This window comes from Pavona decussata, unplaced genomic scaffold (genome assembly GCF_977016875.1).
Source record: "Pavona decussata unplaced genomic scaffold, jaPavDecu1.1 SCAFFOLD_386, whole genome shotgun sequence".
Lineage (NCBI taxonomy): Eukaryota > Metazoa > Cnidaria > Anthozoa > Scleractinia > Agariciidae > Pavona > Pavona decussata.
Window position 1 is genome coordinate 934,614 of NW_028145758.1, and position 20,229 is coordinate 954,842.

General features: G+C 40.0%; 1 protein-coding gene, 1 long non-coding RNA gene and 1 pseudogene across 2 annotated transcripts; all 3 read left to right on the forward strand.

Annotated features, from left to right (window-relative positions):
- Positions 1-937: 937 nt before the first annotated feature.
- LOC146451502 (carboxypeptidase D-like) lies at positions 938-4,943 on the forward strand. The gene is made up of 2 exons (XM_085098927.1): positions 938-2,557; positions 2,742-4,943. The coding sequence occupies exons 1-2, from the start codon at positions 1,565-1,567 to the stop codon at positions 3,501-3,503; spliced, it is 1,755 nt and encodes a 584-aa protein (XP_084955053.1). The 5' UTR covers positions 938-1,564; the 3' UTR covers positions 3,504-4,943.
- A 7-nt stretch (positions 4,944-4,950) lies between these two features.
- On the forward strand, positions 4,951-6,843 carry LOC146451503 (uncharacterized). Its single transcript, XR_014859992.1, has 2 exons — positions 4,951-6,420; positions 6,508-6,843. It is a non-coding gene; the product is annotated as an uncharacterized LOC146451503 (long non-coding RNA).
- An 894-nt stretch (positions 6,844-7,737) lies between these two features.
- Positions 7,738-12,016, forward strand: LOC146451504 (uncharacterized; annotated as a pseudogene).
- Positions 12,017-20,229: the final 8,213 nt, after the last annotated feature.

Consider the following 20,229-nt stretch of genomic DNA (forward strand, 5'->3'; position numbering starts at 1 on the left):
TGGTGTTGTTTATCATGCTGTACAAGGTGATTCTAACTTTTGAGTCTATGGATCCAATCCGCATTCAAGGAAACAACTGAGCAGTACTTTCCTGTGCCCGCTGCAGTTTTGTGCTGTAAAGGCTGCAAAGGAAAGCTATTCAGCAGAACCCTCTCGTAGTGCTGCTTATTATGCCTTTGCGAGGTGATTATATAACTTGAATTGAGTTTGTGGATAAAATCCTGAAGTTTGACCATTCAAATGGAAGTTACTGTCAATACTTTCTCGTGGTGCTGTTTGTTATGCTGTATTGGATTGTTCAAACGCTTGAGTCTGTGGATGAAATCTTAAAAGTGTTTCCATTCAAATGAAAGTTAATAGGCAGAACTTTCCTGTGGTGCTGGTTATTACTCTGTGCAAGGTGGCCCTAACTTTTGCGTCTGTGCATGAAATCGCAGTACATTCAACACAGTCACGGGAGCTTGGAGTTGAATGGAAAACGGAGTGTAGATTCGATTTGATCTGAAATTTGGATTGTATTGACAGAAAATTGACGTATAAATTATGATGCCCCGGTATATGTATGGACATTTGATTCTTGTGCATGTAAACTTGAAAGGCATGTTGTTATTACAACAATCCCAACGAAATTTGTGTTTCCCCGCATTCAGTTCCACGTTTGATAATAATTTGGTATTCTCAGTTGTTAAGTTGTCACGATTCACCTACCAATTTCGACCTGGAAATGCCAAAAAAAGACGTGACAATGCAGTTTGTAGTGCGGCATTATTTGAAACATAGACTGATACATTGTAGCAATGCATTTATCGTTGAATTGATAGAACAAATTTTATTGATGTGTGTTTGTTTCTGATTACGATTAAGCTTTCGTAATCATTATTATGAACACCTTATTCCAGCAGAAGCATATAATATGCTTCTGATTCCAGTTACAATATTATAATAAAGCTGATAGATAATGAATGAAGTAAAATGTCAGTGGAAAGAGATTAAACAATGACTAATTAAACAAAATTCAATTTGGCTAATTTTCGTATTATTAAGATCACGAATTAATACTCCTTTCCACAAACATTTCATTTTCCTCCCTAAGACTGCATGAAGCTGAGACAGTTTCGAGAAATAAATCTCAAAATAACCCATTACACTTTAGCAAGGCCATCATTGTTCTCGAGATTGTCAAAGGAGGCCAATGGAAGAGACTAGCTCAAGAGTCATAGTAGTAATGTTTGTTGTCAGCGCTAAATCCAGCTACCTGTTTATTTTGGTTCGAACACTCAATCACGCTCAGTCGTTTCATAATTGATTAGTAAACAATACCCGTGACATTCGCCGGCGACCATCCAATCGGAAGCCGAGTTGGCTCTGATCATTTTCGCTTTTTAGCTCTTGCTAACTGGCACCGATGTCCACCCCCACAAAGCTCGACACATGACGTGACAAAGGGTGGGTTGAGGTTAAGAGGGTTTTTCTTTGGAAGGGTTGGACATTCTTGGAGATTTGCGAGCAAAACGCACAGCTGCTTAAGCAGGTTTCTTGTGCTGTGCAGGAGTTTTGGTTAACAATGAGTCGATTATTACCCTTCCTGGTGGCATTTTGCATTTATCTGCGGGTGGCTCTAGTTTTCTCGCGCCCTAAAGCAGACACAGGTGCTTTGAGCGACGAAGACTGGACACACCATAACTTTGAGCAAATGACCGCCTACCTCCAAGATCTTCACCGGCAATACCCGAAACTTACCAACTTGTACAGCATTGGCAAGTCCGTACAGGGCCGAAAGCTCTGGGTCATTGAAATCTCTGATAATCCAGGAAAACACGAGCCAGGGGAACCCGAGTTCAAGTTCATTGCAAACATGCACGGCAACGAAGTGATCGGACGAGAACTGCTGTTGCTTCTTGCCAAGGCGTTCTGCAGGAATTACGGCCGAGATGCGAACATGACAAAGATGGTAGATAACACCCGTATTCACCTCATGCCAAGCATGAACCCCGACGGGTATGAATTAGCAGCCGAGGGAAATAATCGCAAGGATTGGATCATAGGTCGCAGCAACGCGAACAATGTTGATCTGAATAGGAATTTTCCAGATCAGTTTTTTAAGAGCGTAACAGGGCCACCCCAACCTGAAACACTTGCAGTGATGAAATGGATCCATGAGTACCCCTTTGTGCTCAGCGCAAACCTCCATGGAGGATCGCTAGTGGCGAATTATCCGTTTGATGACAATCCAACGGGGAAAAGCGAATACAGCAAGTCCCCAGATGACGATGTGTTTAAGGAGCTGGCCAAAAGTTATTCCATGGCTCACCCGACTATGCACCTAAAAAATCCACCATGGCCCTGCCCAGAGGTCCCCCCGGATCACTTCGAAGACGGTGTTACAAATGGCGCGGCTTGGTACAGTGTGTCAGGGGGGATGCAAGATTACAATTATGTTCATTCCAATTGCTTTGAGATCACCATAGAGCAAGGCTGTAAGAAGTTTCCAGAGGCCAGCGAGCTGCCAAAACAGTGGGAAGAAAATAAAAGAGCGCTGATCGCCTACATAGATCAGGTAAATATTACTGAGAGTAACAAAGATTGCTCAAAGTTTATCGACGCTTTTTCGCGAGTTCGCACTCTTAATGTTTCGCTTTCTGAAACCCAAACTAATTACCGCAACCTCCTGATATATTTAACGAGTTGTCATTCTACTAAATTTATACAGGAATTGAATCAGATTTTTTTGTTTTCTTTAGGTACATAAAGGAGTGAAAGGCTTTGTAAAAGACAGTCAGGGCTCGCCAATCCCTGATGCCAGCATCCACGTTGATAGTCGCAGAAAAGAAGTCTATTCCGCTAAAGATGGAGACTACTGGCGTCTCCTTCTCCCAGGGGGGTACAAAGTTACGGCCATCGCCCGGGGATATGAACCCCTGACTAAGGATGTCACGGTAACGGACGGGGAAGCAGCTGAACTGAACTTTGTTTTGAAGAAATCCGCGTTAAATGACAGCACCGCGGACGAGGAACAACAAGACAACTCTGAACCGAACCCTGTGGAGGATTCAAAACCGGAACCTGGGTCCCCTGTTCCTGCTGTGGATCTGGGCACAGGTGCTGCTACTGGGGGAGAAACGATGCAGACAGGGAACATGGGTGCGATGCCCGGTGGAGGGGACTACGGGATGATCATGAATGGAGGTGGGATGGGAAGTCCCATGCAAGACAATCCGTACGGGGTATCAACTGGGATGGGAAGTCCCACGGGAGGCATGGGCGGGGCTATGGGTTTGGGTAGTAATGTTGACATGGGGGGTCCTATAAATGATGCTGAGCTGGATCGGTTCGCAATGATGTCACCATATGAAGCTGAGTCTAAGGATAATACTAGGGGATTTTTTCATATTACAACTGATTCGCACGAACCGCATATGAATTATGCTAATGAAGAGGAGGGTGGGAATGAAAGTAGCATGATCATGAAGAAATCTGATCTTGGAAGACCGCGAAAGAAGTAGCTTGCATGATATCTCGTGTGAAAAGTTGATCATCCTGGCTCAAAAACTCGAGCAAAGAACGATGAAATTAAAGTGGAACCCCGATATAACGAAGTGCCAAGGGATTTGATGAATAAGTGTTCATTATATTAAACGGGGTTTCATTTGTTCAAACACGTCCAAAATCTTCCTTTTATCGGGATTTCACCAATAATCACTTTGATAATTTTTGAGAACTTGATTGAACAAAACTGAGCCCACGTCAAAGCGGATAAGCGGCAGCGTAGCACTATTGTAGTCTCTGTCACCATTCATACTTACTTCTTATTAACCGAGCGGGAGGTCTGTATGGGAGAATCTTGACCGAGGTCGCCAGTACAGACCGAACGCAGTGAGGTCTGTACCAGCGACCGAGGTCAAGATTCTCCCATACAGACCGACCTTGCTCGGTTAATAAGATGTTTATTATATGGCCCAACAGGAAATCAAAAGGAAAAAAATACTCGTTCCCCTGCGCGGGCTCAAGCATTTAGCTGGCTTACTTCTGTCACTAGTCTCCATTTCAAACGGGACAAAATAACTGTTCAAAGTACAGCTTTGTACAAACTTCGTCAATGAATGAAGACAAAAAAAACGTTTTTTCCTACAGGCTCAATGAAAATTTTCTAAAAAGCGACCTTTGTAATGATTTACGATCCTGAACACCGAACTGGCCATTTCCAAACAGTGCATCTTTTTCAGCTTCAGTTAGCTCTCTTCCGGGCTCTCTTGTTGAATTTGGACGCTCAAGCAGTTTAAGGCCTGGGTTAAGGGCTTTTAAGAGGAAAAATGGTTTATTCTAGATAACTTTAACAAATTCAATGGCACTGAACTAAAATTTGGAAGATAAAAAGATCTTATCATTCTGAAAATTTCTAAGCATAATAAGTAGTGCTATAGATCACGTGACATGTCACGTGATCGTTTTTGTGAAAAAAGCAAAGATTTGACAGGTAGGCGACGGTTTTAAGAGAAAACATCAAACAAAAACGCGTTTCTAATAAAGATTAAATATCTCCATCGCTTCACGTTTGGAATGATCGTCCATTGTTCTCCAGAAACAATTTATCACGACAAAAGTCATTTTTTAGTCCACAATTCGACCTTTGATTGTTAATTTCTCTAATTTAAAAACATAAGGACAGTCATTCCAAACGTAGAAAGTGAAATATTAAAAATCTGCTTTGGAAACACTAATTCAGTTATGTTTATAAAGAAAATTCGCCGCCATATCGCCGATTTACGAAATTTTCATTTTTTGGTCACGTGATGTGTCACGTGATCAAAATTATACGTTAAGGCAAAAGAAAACAACAAGTTTTATATTCATGGAAAGTTTAATCCTGTTCTAGGCAGACAAACCGAAGATATAGGGGATCATTCATAATTTCTGAACACCCTTCAAACCCAGGCCTTAAACTGCTTGAGCGGTTTCCTCTTCCTTGGTGAAGCAGGTTCTTTTGTTTAGTAACAAGAACCTCTCTGGACTTGAAGAACTCGTTATCCTTAAGAATGTTGATCAGGCTTCCTTTTTCATATAAGTGACGTTGAAAACTTCGCTGGAAGCGGCTCAATGTACACGGTTCGTACCCGGTGCCATCTTGTTTACGGAGATAAAAAATTTGGAAGAAGGTCGAGCTCATTCGGGTAGGTATAAGGACTTTTCAATTGCTCTAGACTCTTTCAGTGACTCACAAAGTTTCTTCCATGCATTTAAGTCGCTCTTAGTCTTGTATTGAGTGTTTTTGTATTGCTGCGCTTGCAAAAACTTCTCAATTTCGACTTCATCTTTGCTCGTAGTTTCCTCGGCTGGGCTCAAATTTGCCAACGTTTGCTCTCATTTGCTTCACCTGCTTCCACGTTTAGCGTTACTGGTTCTTCAATTTAGTATTATTAACAGGAACAAGCCAATTTTTCTTTCTTTTTTCTTTTTTTGTTTGTATCATTTTGAGGACAAAAGATCGGTCTAGATGGGAAAATCTAGACCGCGGTCAATATCGATTCTAGCCAATCAAGTTCTTGAATTTGATCGTTTTCAGTCCTTTTGAGACACGGCCATATAATAAATGTGCATATACATATACAAAAGTTCTTACAACTATATCACAGGGTTTCTTATAAGACCTGACATATCTAAAATACAATGAAGTAAAATAGTCAATCACCACTAACAGGAAACTGGAAAGTGACCTCAAAACGAGTGAGAGGGCGGCATGAAAAAAGTTTCAGTACTAGATAATGTAGAAAAAAATCGTAGTGCAACTTAACTGATATTTTAAAGGTAACCTTGTTTCTAATCCTCTAATTCACTAACCAATGGTTAGTGTGCAGTTCTGGCTTAACAGGGGCTCATAAATAAAACATACCGTCAACTCCCTTTATTATGGACACCCTCGGGACCGCGAGTTAGTGTCCTTAATAGCGAGAGTCCATAATAGCGGTGATTTATTTCAGTCAAACGTCTGTAATTTATTTTTGCCGGGGATTTAGACGATTTAGCTGCTGACCGTATTATCGGGGTGTCCGTAATAAATAGCGAGGTGTCCGCAAGGCGCGAGTTGACTGCATGTACAACGCTTTCCTCACCTGTCCGTTGTGAAACGGTTCTCCTTGATCTCTTCAAGCTGGGACTAAACCTACAAGAGTAGAACTGTAGGGCTTAGCTCTCCTGGTAGCCTGTGAACAGGCTCCCAAGTGGTGTGGGTATGGGGCAAAAATAAATTTTATTTTTGTATCATCATTTTGTATGAACTAAAAATATATATATTTTTATTGGGAACCGGCTCCTTAATTTAAAGAGGTAAGATATTTAACTAAGTACTTTTGTTCAAACTTGAAACTGCTCTTAAAGGACAAGGAAGAAAATATCAAAGGATTTAGTTCTTGAGGGAAGAACAAGGTATCCTGCGAGCAGAGTCTCTTCGATCTTCCTAGATCAATCGGTTTAGGAAGATCGAAGAGACTCTGCTCGCATTGTAAGAACAAGGCCACACTCACCGTTTTTTTGTAATTTCCGGCTCCGGTACAAATTGCGCGAACGTGAAAAACGTACGCGGCCAATTTTTTTCAAGTTGCAATCCGCAATGCCATCTGCAGTCAGAGATGATTAACACTAGTTTCTGTGCACCAGAGTAAACTGTTAACAAAACTTACTAATCCATTATTGTTATGTTTCCATTGAAACAAGTATACTATAAAGTATTTCAGTGGCTATACGGTGACACTAAAATTGGATAGCAGTGCCCCTTTAATGTAAATGTTATGTTTAAAATTAAACATTTGTACATTTTGATACTGAAGAAATCAATAAAAATGGGCGAAGTTCAGTTTTGATATCAGCTTTCGACCTTCCTATCTTCCTTCCAAGTCACCAGACCATCTACGGGAAGAAACAACTTAGGGAGCGAAACGATCCATCTACCAGGGGGACTGAAAGTTTTATACTAAGACGACCCTTTCTCTATGTGACCACCTCTCGTAAGTGACCACTTCTCTTATGCGACCACTTTCCAAAGCCACCGAAATTTTACTAGTCAAACCATTGTAGCAAAAACCTCCTAAAGCCGCCGTTACACGTGTAGAACTTTTAGCTGAAACTTGTGTGGTGTGCAACGGCGCTGCGAAACAAGTTGCACGAAGTGGTGTTAAACGGCGAAACTCTTGTTTTTTCACCACTGGTTCTACTTTTCGTGAAACTTCGAAAAAGAAGTTCAAAAAAGTTTCGCGAAACCGACCATGCACCATGTTACACGGTTCAATGCCTGCTTAAACTAATGTTTCGCAGCGCCGTTGCACACCACACAAGTTTCAGCTAAAAGTTCTACACGTGTAACGGCGGGTTTAGACGACCCTTTCTCTATGCGATCACCTATCGTAAGCAACCATCTCTTTTGTGCGACCACTTTCTAAAGCCACCGAAATGTTGCAAGTCACGCTGTTGATTTGAATTCAGTCGCTCGCCTTCCGGCGCCCGCGTTACTCGCGGTTTTGCCGTTCGCGCACCGAATGTCGTGCTTGCTCAGTTTTTTGCGTTCTTCCCTGCGTATTCTCAAGCAAAAGAGAGACTGCTCGAAGTCTAGTGTTTGAGGGGCGTTCCGTCCGGCGTTGTGCCGTGTTTTGTTCTGTTCTTGCATTTTGTTTTGTTTTGTTTTGTTTGTTTTTTTTTTTTTTTGGTCTTAACCCATGCAGCAATTCTGGCCTGGTTCCTAAGCTTTCTAGGGTTCAAGGCGCGTGATTCAAAGAAAAGGCTGAAGCCGCGAACTTTGTGAGAAAAGCGAAAGTCATATGAGCTAGGTATGAGAAAGAAGACCGAAGAAGGACAGTCACAATGCGTTTTGCCAGTTTTTCCCCGTTCATCGCTGTGATCTTTCTCACAGGGATTGCTCCATTGCTTATTCAGTGTGTAGAACCCGCCTGGAAACATGAAATAGTTGTTTCGCAGCACGATGGATTCGACAAGACAGCTTGTTTAAACGGGAGCATTCCTTGCAGAACTTTAGACTACGCTTTACAACATGTGACTAATTCAACTCTGGTGCTGGTACGATCTGCAAAGTCGTCCTACAATCTAACCCAAAATTTCACTTTTAAAAAAGTACAAAGTTTTGGATTAGTCGGAGAACAAGACTTGATTTCGGTCAAATGTGAAAGAAAAGGCAGCTTGTCTTTTGAAAGCAGCGAAGATATCAACATTACAAGAATCGTACTTGATGGCTGTGGTGGCCTGCATGCGAGCACTTCTGGAGAAAAGTTTAAACGCCCTCACATCCAGTTTCTCTCTGCTGTGTTTTTTGTGTACTGCAAAAACATTGTTATTGATGACTGCTCAATAGTCAACAGTCCAGGGATAGGAGTAAATATGTATGACGTGGGGGGTGGTGTAAGGATTGTGCATTCCAGGTTTGAAAGTAATCGACCTGATGGATTAAATTCCAGTGAAGACAACATTGCAATCGCTGGAGGCGGGGTATACTTTGAGTTAACTAAGCAAGGTGGAACATTTCCATTTGATCTCAATTCATCGACCTTGGCTGAATTTGACAGCAACAGCAGTTATGCTTTCTTTAATTGTCGTTTCACAAGAAACTCTGCTCCTCATTCTAATCAGACGTATAATATGACAATTGACAAGCCATTCAAAACTGATCATGTGCCCTTTGGGCGTGGTGGTGGGCTGTCGTTATTTCTAAGAGGAAAAGCAGAAAATAACATCATTCGTATTGATCACTGTTGGTTTGAAGACAACTATGCTAAATGGGGTGGTGGAGCTTTCATTGAATTTCAAGACGAAGTACAAAATAACACATTAAAGGTGACAAATTGCAGGTTCAAAAATAACAGTGCACATTATGCAGGTGGTGGTTTCAGAAGTGGAACTGCAACTGCTGGAAGTAACAGAGGACTACTGGCAAACAAAATGAAGTATGAAAATTGCACCTTTGAAAGTAACAGTGCAATTTTTGGTGGAGGAGTTTCATATTACGAGTCTGGCTCTCCCTTGATGGCAAATGACAGTGAATTGTCTATAGAATACAAAAACTGTACGTGGAAGAAAAACAGAGCAACAATGGGATCTGCTATAGGATTATGCAGTAACTCATTTATTAATGGCATCCATAAGCACATGGTTGGTCAAGAATTTATTAATAAGTATTGTTTCATTGTTTTAGAGGACTGTAATGTCACTGATAATCCAATAGTGTTGACAGAAGATGACAAAGTCATTGGCCAAGGAGCCATATATTCCTACTCTTTACCTATAACTCTTAAGGCAAATGTAATCATAGAAAACAATAACAACAGTGCCATGGTGATTGAAAATATAGTTCTATATGTTTTTGATAATGTCATCTTCAGAAACAATATAGGCGGACAAGGCGGAGCACTTGCATTGTTTGGCACATCAGTAATCATGCTTATGCCAAACAGTCGACTCACTTTTATTAATAACACTGCAAGAGAACGTGGTGGAGCTCTTTATGTCAAGGATTCTGGGCCGCCTGTTGTGGCCTTCAATGCCACTCAGCTCAAGACACGTGGGTGCTTTATTGCTTACAACAACAACTTTGGTAGTGTAGATCATGTTGCTGAATGGCATAGCAAAATTGTTTTCAGAGGTAATAAGGTGCATACTATCGGTGGTGGTGACTCTGTTTACGCTTCAACTCTCTCGGGGTGTCGTAAGAATTTACAACCTCGCATAAACAATGAGTCTCTTGAGTGGCCCAACATCATTGAGTATCAAGATTCTGATTCTAAAAGGGAGATTTCCACAGACCCAATTGAGATTAATTTCAACGAGATGGAGTGGGAAGTTTCTCCAAGTGAGGTGTTTAATGCTAGTGTTCAATTGATTGACGAGAAAAATCATCCCGTCTTAGGTGTGGTTAAACTGACCATTATCAATAAACATGGTCAAACTGATGCTGAAAATGTTAGACTGGGCACAGTGTCTCATTTTTTTCTTGTACAAGGGATTGACTCTTTCAATATCAGCAATCTGCACCTAGAAGGAAAGAAAGGAGCATCATTTAGTGTTGAAATCAGCACAATTGATGGCCGTGTAGTGCACACTTTCTCCAAGCGTAAACTTTATTTGAAACCGTGCAGTCTTGGGTTTGAGCAAACTGATGGCAAGACATGTTCATGCGTATCAAGCAAGAGTGCAACGGGAATCTTAAACTGCAGTGCTGACAACAAGCATGTCTTCCTCAAGAGGGGGTACTGGGGTGGAATGATACGAGATCATTTCAGTACATACCCTTGTCCACGTCATTACTGCAGCCATTACAGCACCAATTCTTCAAGCTTCAAATACAGCAGTGAAAAAATGTGCACCAAAGGCCGCAATGGGTCGAGCATCTTGTGTGGAGCATGTAAGAACAATTATTCTGTGAACTTATGGGATGAAGAGTGCAGAGAAACATGCCCTTATAGGTACTTGTGGCTTGCTCTTGGGTTCTTTGTTATAACACCCTTTCTCGTTTTTGATTGTGTTTCACATCAAGTTAGATATTTTCACTACTTACCTCAACACTTGGCTTTACTCTTATCAGATCATTTTGTTACTTCTGGAGGAAGGACAGAATCTTGATGGATTCATCTCTTTCATCATAAGTTTAGCCAACTGGAGAATCCAAGTCAATGGAACATGCCTTTACACTGGAATGAACAACCTTGACAAACTTGGTGTTAATTATGTTCTTCCTGTGTATGTCCTTTTCCTGCTTTTTGTTCTGTCGAAGATTGCAAGATGCCGCCCTGGCTGTTTTGTAAACAGGAATGTTGCCCATGCCTTCTGCACGCTGCTGGTTCTTTGTTACACAAATATTACGATGATTTCATTCACCATTGTTCACTATGTTCCCATCAGTGGCAAGAAGTGGGTGTTGTATGCAGATGGCAACATTGATTTTATAACAGACTGGAGAAGCCACTTGCCCTTTACCATTGTCGCGTGTCTGTGGATACTGTTTTTTGTTGCACTGATTCCATTGCTGCTCCTGTTCACACCATGGTTCTTGAGGCACATTCCATACTTGAACTCTTTCAGGTTGTTTTTTGACACTTTCCAACGATGCTTCAAAGTCCAATACAGGTGGTTTGCAACATATTACTTCATATGCCGCATCGTCATCTTGCTTATAGCCCTGTATGTTCCATTTGGGCCACTGAAGAGATCCATCCTTGAAGTGTCCAGCATTATCATTGCGGCAATCTGCTTGTATCTTCAGCCATACAATGAGCAGTACCGTTGGCTCAACAGGCTTGATGCAGTTCTTCTCACAAACTTGTGCTTGATTGTCAGCTTCAGCTCAAATGTCAGAAGTGATGTTACACTGTCTGTCCAGAAAGGCCTTGAAGCTACTGTAGATGCCCTGGCGTATGTTCCACTTGTTTACCTGTTTGTCCTTGTTTGCTACCATGGATGGAAATACTGGTGTCCACAGAACTTGGATAGCTATGAAGCAATGGAAGAAGATAGATCACTCAGCCCATCTGCAGAAACTGATGCTTCAAACCGCCCAGTCTAATGTCTTTATTTAATAATAATAATAATAATAATAATAATAATAATAATTAATAAATGATCTCTTTATTAAAATATTCCAAGGAAAATCGATATCCACAAGTTAAAGTAGAAAAAAGAATAGTAAAAAACCTATTTACAATTCAATTGTGATTAAAAAAAGAGTATCTTGAAGCACAACAGAGCTATTTTCAAACACAATATTAAAACAAAAAAACAATAATATTAAAATTAAAAAAGAGCAAAAGTTATTCATGTGACCAATCATACACTAAAATGAGAAAAATTCAGAAACCCCTATTAATCAACCCATAATAAAGTATCTATAGCAGTCTAGCGAAGTCCTGCTTGGCCCTTCTCTATTTCTAGAGCCCTGTCCTTAACGTCTAAGTTCCTCCTTCTCGAGGTTCTCGATCCCCTTAGGCATAGAAGTGCGCTCCGCAAAATTGCAAAGGACACTTGCCCTGACCCATAATAATAATAATAATAATAATAATAATAATAATAATAATAATAATAATAAACCCTTAAATTCTTAAAAACTTCATGACATTTGAGTGTTTTTTTCTTTTTCTTTACAAAAACATTGCTTGAGAATATTCTTTTTTTTTAATTGAAATGAATTTTGAATAGGTTTTTAATAGCTCTTTTTTATATACTTTTAACTTGTAAATAGCAATTTGTGTGGAATATTTTAATAAAGAACTATTGTACTAATTTTTATAATAATAATAATAATAATAATAATAATAATAATTATCATTATTATTTTTAAAAAATGGACAACCATCAGTTGTGAGTTCTTTAACAGTTGTGATTCAAATTTACGCTGGCAATGGTGTAACATGTTTTGAAATTAATGGACAATATTTAAATACTCGAGACATGGAACAATACATTTCACAAAACTGCAAAAACAAAGAGAAACATTAAAATAAATAATAATAATAATAATAATAATAATTATCCTGCCCAAGCAGTGACCCAAGCAAGTAACCCATAATTGATAATAATCTCTTTTTTAACATATTCCAAGCAAATTGCTATTAATTTACAAGTTAAAAGTAAAAAAAGAACTATCAAAGCCTATTTTCAAGTCATTTTGATTAAAAAAAAACTATTTTCAAGCACAAAATTTTGTTTTTTGTTTTTTTATTTAAAGAAAAAGCACAATTTCATAAGGCTACTAACAATAATATTCTTATTTGTAATAAAAAAAATCATATCATGATTGTATTATGGCTAAAAAAAATTTGGAAATAAAAAAAAGTTTTTCAATATCTTCATGAAAAAAGTCACATTACCATCATACTCTAGTTAAAAAAAATGGAGGTAAAATAGCGTTGTCAAACATCTTAGTGAATAATAATAATAATAATAATAATCATCATCATCATCATCATCATCATAATAATAATAATAACAATAATTAATAAAATCTTTATTACAAAGCCTCAATTAAAGTCCTATTTACAATCAACCTACTGTTACAAAAAATCCAATCAATTCATCAAAACACTATTCATAATAATAATAATAATAATAATAATAATAATAATAATAATAATAATAATAACAATGGTGATGGTGATCATCAAACTTTAGCTAAAGTGCACCGGCCCAGTAAGTAGACTGCTCTCCGAAGCAGGTATAATACAGTGCTAATGATAATAATATTGCTAATGGTAATGGTGGTGGTTGTGTGGCAGTCATGAAACCTTAGCCAAAGTGCAGCTACCGTAAATGGACACCTCTCCTAAGCAGACACTTAGTTTAGGTTCTAGTCACATACACATAACACTGCAGTTTTAATCTCCTATAGACAGTCACCCAAGCCATCAACATGCAAGATTTGGTGTCATAGGGGCACTTTGCAGTTAGTATTAATTTTTGGCCAAACTGCCCAATACTTGACAAAGCACCTTTGCTCAAACATTAAATTTGTTCTTAGGAAGAACAAAGCATGGTCAGGTTTTAGTGATTTCTCCAAGAATATGCATGGGAAGAACAATTTATTCTTATAAGTTTTAACCCACATTTTTTTCTGGGAATCTGGAACATATTTCACTGGATTAGATTTCACTAATTAAAATGTAGACCTCTTATTCTTAGTTACTCGTGCATGCTGCACAGTTTTATAGAGCATAGCCTGAGTAAACAGATGTCTGTTTTCTCACTTTAAATAGAGCATGACTGAAATTTACTTAACATAGACTGCAAACAGTCTCCTTCCTGTCCTATATGTAGCATGTGTTGGATCGCAAGTGCCATGAGAAATGCCATTGGCAGGCAATCCCTTCTGTTTTTCTACTAAGCTGCAAAATGTCTGCATTTCTTCTCGCATATAGGATCTGAGGAAAAAAGGATGATGTGCCTACAGTCTAACCAAGAACTAGAGATGATTCATTAGGATAACTGATATTTAGGTGAAGAATCCAAATTAAAAAAAAATGTTATATTTATAGTTTACCAAAATGTGCAGAACTAAAATAATGTTTTTAAAATATGTTATTGGTTTGTTATTTGTAGAAAGGAGTAACTTATTAATATATATCCAGTGTGGAACCACTCTAATAATACTATGCTTGATATGGAGCAACTGTAATTTGATAGGCATGTAGTTGTGAATGTTCAACATTTTATACAAGCTATTTTAAAGTAAATAAATATTAAAATTCATTTTTTTCTGTAGTGGCTCTTTTGCATTAATCATCTTGTTCCCTGCTTACTTTCCTTGTACATGCCAGTTGTATACCGATGGTTCTTGCATGTAGTTGGCAGTTAAATTGTAATATAAAACAACTCAACAACCTTGACTTTCCTTAAACTGAAAATTTTTTGGAGTTCACAGACCCGATTAAGGCATTAGGGCAAGGAGAACAGTACACAGGCAACCACAGTTATTATTAATAATATTAAGCTTTGTTGCTGTATATTCTTTTAAATCAAAGGGGGTGTCTGAGGGTCATGGACACTGGATAAAAATTAATACCCATACTGATTTATATTACGTACCTGAACTGTTAATTCAATGTTATATAGTTATTGTCCCAAAGGGAAGAGGGGCCAACCTCGTTCCCAGGGTATCTCCTCGTCCTGTCCCCTGGAGCGTGATGGAGACAGGGAACGAGGTTGAAGAGTTGCTATTTTGAAGATTTTTTTGTTTGCCAAAATCCCCATCCTGGGTCAAATCAATGGCTCTGTGAGCTAACTCTTGACATGTGATGTGTGTTCCAGAAAATATCCATATCTCCACGGAGGTTTTTTTTCCTTTGGAATACAGTCAACTCTCTCAAAGCGACCACTTCTCGTAAGCGACCACCTCCCGTAAGCGACCACTTCGTAAACAACCGTTTTGTTTGTCAGTTAAATACTGTTTCAAGAGCTCTCTCGTAAGCGACCACCACTCAAATTTCGAAGGGACCGCGACCACTTTTTAGGCCAGGAATTTGAAATATTCTTTTGTTTTCTGTTTCCGGTAAGCGACCACCCAACATATTCGCGTATGATCTGAGTAAATAACTGCTCAGAAGCAACAAAAGTTCAATTTTTAATGACGCTACCCCGGAAAACTGACAGTTTACAGACAGAGAAGATTACTGTAATCAGATCTGTAGGTAAATGGGAATTATTCCCGGGAAATTGTTACAGTGATCTGTTCCAAAATGTGACACAAAGTTTCTTCAGAAGAACGAATAGATGTGAAAAAATCAAATAAATTATTTTCCATTTTCCTAATGTTAGCTGCTGGGGTAATATTTTTAGGTAATTAATTTATCAGTCCAGCATAAGGCTTATTTTATTTATCTTTCCCGTAAGCGACCACCTCCCATAAGCGACCACTTTGTCCTGCACCAAGGGTGGTCGCTTACGAGAGAGTTGACTGTATTGAGCCACGTTTATACCCCTGTCCGCCAGTTGGCTAGCCTCCTTCGAGGCGCTCTTTTGGCTCGTCATGCAATCTTTCCTCTGACTGGGGAGGAAAGATTGCGTGACGAGCCAAAAGAACGTCTGCAAGAGACGGTTGCCAGTCCATGCCCCCATATGGAAACTGATCACGTGATAAAATAGAACCTTCCGTAAGCGACCATCCAAAATGCCAAGATTTATCAGTCGCTTACAACAGTCGCACCAGAAGGGGGTCTCTTCTAGGAACAGCTCTGACACATCTACTTATTCGAAGAGAATCTATTGCATGCATTTTCCTAGTTACAACACGAGAAGTGCTAGGTTGTCACTAAAAGTTCCTCGTAAATTCTGAATTCTGAGTAGCGCAGCACAGCCAGCATGGAGATCGGGGCGGGGGGGGGGGGCTATTTTGCGCGCTATTTCTCCAGTCAAAGTTCGGTTTGAGGTACAACCGGATACATGTAGATAAATGTTATTCTGCCTGCGGGTAATGCTCGTAGCTGATCTGAATCGCCATCAGCGTACGGGGCGGGGGGGCTGCAGCCCCCCCTGTCGGAAAAAAAATAGTATTATTCGGGCAAAACGGATGTACCGTTAGGGCAAAGACATAAAAATATATTGATTTGGGCCGCGCTAGAGCAAGTGCCGAGGATAATGGAAGGCGTGGTCACTTTATCAAAGGATCGCGATCTCAAGACCTACAACGAAAGTAATTCGCTTCTCCACTCAATTTGTCACTTTGAGTTTGTTTATGGCTTGATGGCTTTGAAGCTCATCTTATCCAACACTGATAACAGGGAGAACAGATGGATGTCATCACTGCCAAGAAGACTGCTGATGCTGTCGTAAAGACACTGAGCAATTGTCGCAATGAAGAGAGCTTCACTCAGATGTGGTCACATGCTGATGTTACATTATAGGGCAGAATAGGAATCGAGGGTACGAAATTTACGTTCAGAGATGCCAAGGTGCCTCGAACCAGACCATCACGCCGACTTCAGGGCCTTACTCAGTGGTGAGACACCTGCTGCAGCGAACGACAGCTCACAACAGACGCCAAAAGACCACTTTAGTATCACAGTTTATTACACAAGTATTGACAAAGTCGTCAGTGAACTTCAATCAAGGTTTGAGGGCAATCACCAGGAGGTTTTGTGTGCACTGGGCGAAATTGTATTCAGCCGTTCTCCAAGCATCAACAACATCTAAATTGTATCAAATTTCTATGGCGTGGATAGTGAAGTGCTAGAAAGTGAGAAGTCAATCTTTGAAAACTACGACTGCGGGGACCCATGCCAGAGAAGAAACGCAGCCTTGATGGTAAAGACCATGCATCAAAATGGTCTCCATGACATTTTACCTGTTCTATATAAAGTTGCCTCCATGCTGGCCACAATTCCTGCAACCTCGTGCTCTGCTTAAAGGTATTTCAGCGCCCTTCGCCGCATCAAGACATGTTTAAGATCCACAATGGGACAAGAAAGACCGACTTAAAAGTATCGCCATCATTAACATTGAAAAAAAGTATGCAAACAAGACAACGCAGAATGACATACAAAGGATTATTGATATATTTGGGTCTCGAAGTAAAAGTTCTTCATACTTCTTTTAGAGCTCAAATGGGTACGTTTTATCTCTCGCTTCATGGTTTTGTATTTTAGAAATGTTGATCTCGATTTACCGAAAATATTTGCACTATTTTGAATACCCGTGCTCTCACGGTATGGCGAAGAAAACTTGACGTCACGAAAGAATCATCTTGTGCATCTGTGACCAACAATTTTCATTCGGGCAAATTTTGTTCAACCCCCCCAACAAAATTTTTCCCGTACGCCAATGTGAATTGCGTGTTCTGTTCAAAGTTTGCTGAAATAAAATTAATGCTTTCAGTTCGGCAAGTAGGGAATTATGCTCGAAATTCTGCTGGCAGAATTTATCCAAGCCTACAATCTTGAACAGTTGACATGAAAAATTAAGACCACACCTCTTCTCCCCCACGCCCTATCTCAATGATGAGAAAAATGGCGCACTTTGCTTTGCGCGCGAATTCATAATTGATTTTGGGGGGGGAAGGGGAAGTTAATTTCATTTTTTATTTCGTCCAAGGTTGTAGTTTGAGGAAAAAACCCGATACAATTTGTTTCAGCACAGAAACTGGTTTTGCGTGTAAGTCAGTCCTACGCAGCCGTTCTTTGTGTCTTCACGCAATGCTCCTCCTCGGGTTGACCGGGAACTTTAATTCGAAGTCCGACTCGAGCTTGATCAGTTCCAAACTCGACGGTTGGTTAGTTTAGTTAGGGATGATTTTGGTTATATTTTATCTTACCGTGTATAAATAAAGTTACCATTACCATTCGGAACTCCGTAAGAAGGCAAAATCCCTCAAACCACCCCCCCCCCACCACTCCCTTACGATTACCCACTCTCCCACCCCGCTCCCTGGAGTTTGCTAAAGAACCGAGCCAAGAAACCTGAACCTGCGTGCCTTTGGCCGAAAGTCCTTGATTTTCGAAACTGAAATTTTCTACAATGCCTTCAAGTTCGTCTTCTCCGTTTATTCTCGCTTTTGCATTTTAGCGGTTGTCCCAGTTATTTTGCTGAGTGCAGAACCGGCGGAGATTGTAGTTTCCCAAGAAAATGGAACTGATAACAGCACGTGCTGGAATGAAAAGACACTTCCCTGTCGAACGCTGAACTACGCTCTGCAATATGTCGCAAATTTGGCGGTTTAGATGCCAGTGTTAAGTTTTGGCCAGATTGAACACCACGTGCAACGTCTCCCATAGTCGCTGAATTTTCTTCATTAAATCGCTTTGCGTTTGGAGATTTTATAGATTCTTCACTGCTGGCACTACTAAGATCACTTCTTTTACGTACAGTCCGGCTAGTCTCCATCATTCTCCTGCTGTTATCCCATGTTTAATCTCAGAGAGCCACAGAGCTCAAAGAAGCACGTCCGCCATGTGCAGCCTCTCGTCCCAGTCCCAATTTTTAGTGATACTTCAATGCTTTTTTTACTTATTCTACAACTGGGTTCAATAGAGGCATGCAATAGATCCTTCTCACGCGCAGGTGAAGATTATACTGTTTTAGTTTTTGTCCATCTAAACTCACAGTCAACATTTTCTCTGTATGGAAAAGCAATTCTTTGTTTTTAAGCAAAAATCCACTGTATGAGAAGAGTGTATACCAACTCATATCACAGAAATGGTAAAATCCTAGCTACCCAATTATACAATTGAACCTCAATATTCATCGTCAGTGCCTTCTCCCTTGGCTAAAAATACAGCTAATTCATATTTAAAAGACCAAGCCTCACTGAATATTGGCTAAATTACCAATTCTGAAAGATTTTGGTTTTCCATTGTAGAAATGAGGCCAATTATGATTTCCCATTAAATTTCATATTAAGGTTTGCAGTCCCTAAAGCTTTACTTTGCATAATTTATCCATGGCCATGAATCAGAGCACTGTTCATCAACTTCGATGATAAACTTTTGTTTACAATTACTCACCGCTTTCTTCGTTATTATATTCGAAGTGGAACTCGTGAGGATAGTCAACATGGGAGCCTACTGTATCTTCAGAAGAATGTTCACTGCAGGTGACGCTAGTGCTGGAACCAACTACAACAACAAGCAATAAAATTCGTCTAAATGGAATCGTAACATTAGAGTATTCAAAATGACTAGTCAGTAAATAATCCATGAATAATCAGAGCAAATGCACTCACCATTTGAGGTGCTCTGCGAGGATGTCGAGGCAGTTGACTTTCGATGATTTTTAATAACCCGTTGTCCGAACGAATCATATATAATTTCCACTTGGCGCTTTTTAGCCTTTTACCTGCGTGCCACCACCTCCTTTCACTTGTGACTCTAAACGGGTAATAGCCTTTTCGACTTCCTCAGTGACAGCTTTTAATTTGTCTTCAATTCGTCTCGGGGTAATCACCATTTTGATACCTTGCCGGCCATGCATTGGCTTGCAGTCCTCTTGCTAAGCGATCTCTTCAATCTCTGAGCCATCAATAGACCTTTTTACCGATACGGCGGCCATTTTGAATAACTTAATTTTACAGTATATCATGGGATGCCCAGGGGGCAAAGAATGTTTGCGTGACTGAACGCGCTTTAACATTGTTGTCATTTGACAGCGCTGTTTATACTTTCTAATCACCATTTAGTCATGGCTGATCAACCGGATGAAAACACAAAAGAGTTCAGTATGGAAGAGCTAGAAGGAAGGAATGTAGAGAAACTGCGAAAATATTTGAGAAATCGTGGCATTGCTATCGCGAATGATACTCGTAAGCCCGACTTGTTATTAAAAGTTTACTATGCTTCTCGGCTACATTTGCCATTGTGTAGCACTAAAGAACAACGACGATGTCCAAATTGCAGCAAGAAGAAAGGAAAAGCTCTTTATTGATAGAATTTCGCTTTGTTTCGCGGAGAAACTGGACAATTGGCTGAAGGGAAGCTATTATTTTCCTGACATGATGATGTGACGTGGAAGTGTACTTGTTAGCCTGCGTAGCTGGCGGTATTGTAGGCGCGCGCGAATTAAAAAGTTTTGGCGGTGGAGCCGTTAGAGCGGCGAAGCCGCGAGGAGAATGGGGAGGGGCACTTTGAAATACCGCCTGCACGAAAACCATGGGTTTTTGAATAGTCCGCACACCAGTGTGCGGGAAAAACGGATTGGTCGAGAGAAGTACATACCTCAATCAAATGTTAGATGATCCCTCGTATATTTCCCAAGGGACACTTT

What these genes read in the sequence shown, in the direction of transcription:
- LOC146451502 (XM_085098927.1), top strand. Translation starts at nt 1,565, where the DNA reads ATGAGTCGATTATTACCCTTCCTGGTGGCATTTTGCATTTATCTGCGG. An exon ending in TGATCGCCTACATAGATCAG is followed by an intron (nt 2,558 to 2,741) that starts GTAAATATTACT and finishes TGTTTTCTTTAG; the next exon opens with GTACATAAAGGAGTGAAAGG.